Source organism: Canis lupus, chromosome 5 (assembly GCF_048164855.1).
Source record: "Canis lupus baileyi chromosome 5, mCanLup2.hap1, whole genome shotgun sequence".
NCBI classification, from domain to species: Eukaryota; Metazoa; Chordata; class Mammalia; order Carnivora; family Canidae; genus Canis; species Canis lupus.
In genome coordinates this window covers 72,891,942-72,897,823 of record NC_132842.1, presented here as the reverse complement: position 1 = coordinate 72,897,823, position 5,882 = coordinate 72,891,942, and the positions used below count along the sequence as shown (strand labels likewise).

Sequence of the window (5,882 nt, the reverse complement as noted above, 5' to 3'; positions counted from 1 at the left end):
GCCCCGCCCCTTTCCTTGTGACTCTTAAAGGGTTCGCAGCCCAGCCAGAGACCTCTAACCTAAACAAACACTCATTTCTAAATTGACGTGGGATCCACAAAATATATCATTGAAATTAATAATTCGGTGTTTCTGAGTACACTTACAGTGTTGTGCAACTACCAACCTCTATCTAGTTCCGATTTTAGTATATGTGTTGCCTAAGGAGCACGTCACTATCTAGTTCCAAAACAGTTTCATCGCCTCAAAAGGATACCTGGCACCTATTGAGCATTTCCTCCCCATTCCCCCTTCTACTCAACCCCTGACAACAACCAATCTGTGGTCTGCCTCTATGGACTTACCTATTCTGAACATCTCAAATAATTGCAATCACAGTATGTGACCTTTTGTGTCTGCCTTCTTTCACTGTGCACAATGTTTTCAAGTTTCATCCAAGGTGTAGCGTGTGTCGTCATTTCATTGCTTTTTATGGCTGGATGTTATTCTGCTATATAAATATACCACACTTTGTTTTCATTCATCAGTTGATAAACATTCGGGGACACGTGGGTGGCTTGGTGGTTGAGCATCTGCCTTTGGCTCAGGTCACAATCCTGGGATCCTGGGATCAAGTCCCATATCGGGCTCACCAGGGAAGCCTGCTTCTCCTTCTGCCTATGTCTCTGCCTCTCAATCTATGTCTCTCATGAATAAATAAATAAAATTAAATTTTAAAAATTGAGGGACGCCTGGCTGGCTCAGCGGTTAAGCGTCTGCCTTCAAGCTCAGGGTGTGATCCTGGAGTCCCCGGATAGAGTCCCACATCCCGCTCCCTGCACGGAGCCTGCTTCTCCTCCCTCTGCCTATGTCTCTGCCTCTCTCTGTGTCTCTCTTGTGGATAAATAAATAAAATATTTTTAAAAAATTTTTAATTGATAAACATTTAGATTGTTTCCATCTTCTAGCTATTGTGAAATGATGCTGCTATGAAAATGTCTGTACATGTATTTGAGTACCAGTTTTCAGTTTGGGGGGGTACATATCTACAAATGAAAGTGCTGACTCTTATGATAATTCTGTATTTAACTTTTTAAGCACCTGCCAAACTATTTTCCACAGTAGCTGAACCATTTTACATTCCCACCAGCGATGTACAGGGGTAACGGTTTCTCCACATCCTCACCAACACTTGTTATTTTCCATTTTTTAAAATTACAGCCATCCTAGTGCCTATACAATCCTTTGCACAAACTCAGCAAGACCCTCCATTGAATGCCCAGCCTAGGAGATAATCAAGAAACAGCAATACCTGAAAACTAAAAACAGAGTTTCTGAAACTAGAATGGCACTTATATACTGTCTAGAAACACAGGAAATTATTACCACTAGTAGTGGGCTTCTAAGTGATTATTATTTCTATCCTTCTGCTTTTGTATTTTTCCAAGCTTTCTGCCATGAACTTTTGAAAATGTGCCCTGCATGCATTTCCTCTCATTTAAGTCATACAAACTAAGGCTGGTATTTTTCCAACCAAAAAATATCAATAAAAACAGTTCTACAATTTCATAGAAAGCAAATATTTTTATAATCATAAGATATAAGATAATCTGGTGCAAGTCTCTCATCTAAAGGAGGAAAAACTGGGCCCAGAGAGAAAATGACTTAGGAAAAGGCTATAAACAACTATGGTCCTGTTCACACCTGTTAGCAGAAGGAAGGTCACAACAAAGCCTGCCCCAGAATCCTACTTATGGCCTTTTCTACTTCAATACATCACATTGCCAAAAGTCCAGTTATCAAGCCCGTCCGATTACATGTTAATGCATTTTACAAATATTAATTCAGTGCCTGTTTGACCAAGGCTCTGATAACTTCAAATGGTGAAAAGTACAAAGAGAGAAAAAAGAACAAAACGTAGCTATAAGAGCATGACTAAGGAGGTCTGGCAAGACTTCTGATAAGGTGACTTTTAAGCTTTGACTTGAGTGACATGTCAATGCAACAAAAGAACACTGGCACCTCTTAAGAGACTACATACACATACCCATATTAAAAAAAAAAAAATTTCCCCAGAACTCTAAATGGGATTATCCTGGACATAGGCCCCCACCACCCCTACATTGGCCATCTTATTGATGCTAGCAGTCCAGGAAAGGGAAGGCTTCCTTCGGGTGTTTAATAAGAACTTCGGGACTGGAATTGTGGTATGGAGTGGAATCTGTTGAGTTCAAGAGTCCAGACTTGGGACTTCAGACAGTGTCCCTCCTCCATTATTATTCTCCAGGCCTTTCGCCCCAAAGCCCTTGCTAGGGATTGGCTAAGAGTAGGCCCGCCTCTCGCTCAGGATTCGCTGCGAGCTGCAGGAGCCCCGCCTCCTCCGCCTCATCATTCGCTACTCCTGGGCTCCTCCCGCCTCTCCACTGAAACGATTGGCTGCCGGGGCTTCCCAGCGTCGTTAGCGCCTGCGGAGAAGCTGCACGCCCGGGTGACTGCGAAGGGCTGCTCCGACTATGGCTGTCTCGGCGGTGTCCTCGCGGGTGTGGCTGGGCATGTGGGGTGTTAGGGCCCTGCAAACCCGAGGCTTCGGCTCCGAACGGGTACGCCGGCTGTAGCGTCCGTTGCCCCAGCCCTGAGCGCGTATCCCCCTTCGCCCTTTCGCACCTTGACGGATGTTCCCATCTCTCTCCGCAGTCAGAGGACCCGGGCTCCGCGGGCTCGATCCGGGAGGCAGGTGGGGCCTTCGGAAAGAGAGAGCAAGCTGAAGAGGAACGATACTTCCGGTGAGGTCCACGGAGCCCCGCGTCCAGTCCGAGGCTCTCAGGCCCTCAGGGCCCTCCTATCCTTCTCTAACTTACAGCCCTCCCGGGCACCTGGGCGGCTCAGTGGGCTGAGCAGCTGACTCTCGGCTTCCGCTGTGGTGGTGGTGATCGCGGGCGGTGGGACCGAGCTGGGAGGGGAGTTTGCTGGGATTTCCTCTCTCCCCCTCCCTCAGCGCCTCCCCACTGCCGCTCCACTCTTTCTCTCTCGAATAGATAAATCTTTTTTTTTTTTAAGATTCTCCTAAATTGATTTATTTCACAAAGAGAGAGAGACAGGGAGAGCACAAGCAGGGGTGGCTGCAGAAGGAGAGGGAGGAAGCAGGCACCCCAGTGAGCAGAGAGCCCAGATGTGAGGCTCGATCCCAGGACCCTGGGATCATGACCTGAGCCGAAGGGATACGCACTTAACTCACTGAGCCACCCAGGCGCCCCTCATATATAGATAAATAAATCTAAAAAAAGAAAAAAGAAAAAAAGAAAGAAAGAAAGAAAAAGCAAACTTCCAATAGCCCTACCCTTACTTCCCTGGGCCTTGGGGCACCACCCATCCCCCAATAGAACTAGCAAGCCGAACCCATTACACTCAACGCTTGAGGTCCTGACTGTTGCCACCTGTAGGGCACTCCCAGTACCCTGCACAACAGTTCAGGGTCCCCAAACCGAAGCCATTTCCACCCCCGGGTTTCCAGAACTCTCAAACCATGCTCGACTTTTCCTGAATCATTTACCATGCCCACCCATGGAGTTCTCCCCCGTGTTGCCAAATGGCTTCCAGATGCTTCCAGGTTCTTCTGAGAGTGTCTAGATCCCACTGCCCACTATTGGCAGGACTCCTGAGCCTGATTACCTCGGCCCTCACCCGCCATAATCCCTGTACACTTTGTTTTCTCCTCCACATGAATGGATTCCCTGGCTTTACAGACTGTCAGCCATTTCTAGAGCCCACCTGTCTTCAATTCTGCCGGAGTGAGTGGGTCATAAGAGCTGATAGCTGCAGCTCCTGGTTGGAACCCTTCTCTCCCACTTCTTGGAGACTTTTGCTCTGCCCTGCCCTGCACAGTGCAGCCCAACCCAGCTCCTGGGCTGGATAGATTTCTCTCCTGCATAAGAGTACAGAGCAGGCTGGGGCTAGGGACTCTTTCTAGCCCTAAGTTATCATTTACTGACTTCTGTCCACAGTGGGGAGCAGCATGGAACTAATCTCGCTTCTGCTTCTCCTTTGGTCTAGCTTTTAACTTCTGCCCTTTATTGCTTACTCTTAAGAATTTTATCACTATGGCACCTGCCATACCGGAGAGCCAAGGCACAACTCTAAGAGACCATCTAATTGGGCATCAACATTTTACAGATAAGGAAAACTGAGGCCCAAATGTGCCCAAACCACCATTTGAATGTCCCTTCTTGAGACCTAAATCAGACTGCCAGGTACTTTTCTTCCTATTCATTTTGGCCTTTACAGTGAGCCATGCATTTCCCCAGGCAGAGAAGGCCCTAGATAAATTGAGATAGGATATGGGTATTTGTCCTTTATACCCATTTGTCCATCCTTCCCTCCTTTTACTCTTTTTTTCTTTTTTCCCCCCAAAAAAGGGATTCTTATCCCTGGGGGGTTCCTATCCTAAGGTATTGAAGAATTAATGTCACACCTCTCTGGACTTTTCTAAAGAGAAACCTGAAAGGAATAACTCCTAAATAATGGAATTTCAGGGACGCCGGGGTGGCTCAGCAGTTGAGCACCTACCTTCAGCTCAGGGCGTGATCCCAGGATCCAGAATGGAGTCCCATGCTGGGCTCTTTGTGGGGGGGCCTGCTTCTCCCTCTGTCTGTGTCTGCCCCCCCCCTCTGTGTGTCTCTCATGAATAAATAAGTAAAATCATTTTAAAAAATAATGGAATTTCAGGCACTAGCACCAGGAAAATGGAATCATTTGGTTATATCCTTAAGAAGGATATATCTCAAGATGGAGTATTCTTTCACTGGTGGGGCTTGAGGGGGTAGAAGAGGATGTGGCCAGCCAAACTCCAATGGGACTGGAACTCCTGTTCTTTGCCTTAGGTATTACCGGTTATGCTTAGAGATCTCTGTGGGGTGAGGCATTGGGATTAAATGCAGAACCACTGTATCCTTGTAGAGCACGCACTAGAGAACAACTGGCAGCCTTGAAGAAACACCATGAAGATGAGATCAGTCATCATATAAAGGAGATTGAGCGTCTGCAGAAAGAAATTGAGCGGCACAAGAAGAAAATCAAAAATCTAAAATCTGATGATGATTAAATGCACACAGTTCCCATAGAATGGCTACATATCATCACCCACTTCTATGGAAACATAGTTCTGGTTTTATTATCTGTCTGTGTGCTGCTAACAGATTATAATAAATTGTCGTCAGTGAATTGTGTCTAATGCCTTCTTCCACTATCTGGAGATGGGTAGGGGGACATACTACTGGACTTCTAAAATGAGTCAGATAGGGTCACCTGGGTGGGTTACTTGGTTAAGCTTCTAGCACTTGATTTGGGCTCAGGTCATGATCTCAGGGTCATGGGATCAAGCCCTACTTCAAGCTCCACGCTCAGGGCCAAGTCTGCTTGAGATTCTCCCTCTCCCTCTGCCCTCCTGCTCTTGTACCTGCTTGCACTCACTCTCTTTCTCTCTCTCAAATAAATGTTTACAAAAAAATAAATCAGGGTACCTGCAATAGGGAGCTCAAAGAGCACAGTGTGATGAATGCTATGCAATTTACAGGGGAAGGGGGCTATGACACAAGGAAAGGCCCCTTTCTCTGTGTGATACTAAGAGGTGTTCAGAGAAAGCTTGAAAAATAAACCCTAATCCAAGACAAAAAGTCAAGAGCAGCCTGGAAAACAAGAATGATGATTGCTTAAAAGGATACAATTCAAGGCACCATCAGTCCATTTTGCATTTATAAAGTGATTAGAAAGGGGTACCTGGCTGGCTCAGTAGACCAAGTTACTCTTCATCCCAGGGTTGGGTATAGAGCTCTTCATATGAGCTAGTTATCTTTGTTCTAATTAGCCTTGTGCAAATTGAAAGAACTAGAATTAGAAACTTAGGTTTT

General features: G+C 46.2%; 1 protein-coding gene across 1 annotated transcript; it reads left to right on the top strand.

Moving 5' to 3' along the window:
- The first annotated feature begins 2,398 nt into the window (after positions 1-2,398).
- ATP5IF1 (ATP synthase inhibitory factor subunit 1) lies at positions 2,399-5,196 on the top strand. The gene is made up of 3 exons (XM_072827551.1): positions 2,399-2,579; positions 2,674-2,762; positions 4,933-5,196. The coding sequence occupies exons 1-3, from the start codon at positions 2,493-2,495 to the stop codon at positions 5,075-5,077; spliced, it is 321 nt and encodes a 106-aa protein (XP_072683652.1). The 5' UTR covers positions 2,399-2,492; the 3' UTR covers positions 5,078-5,196.
- Positions 5,197-5,882: the final 686 nt, after the last annotated feature.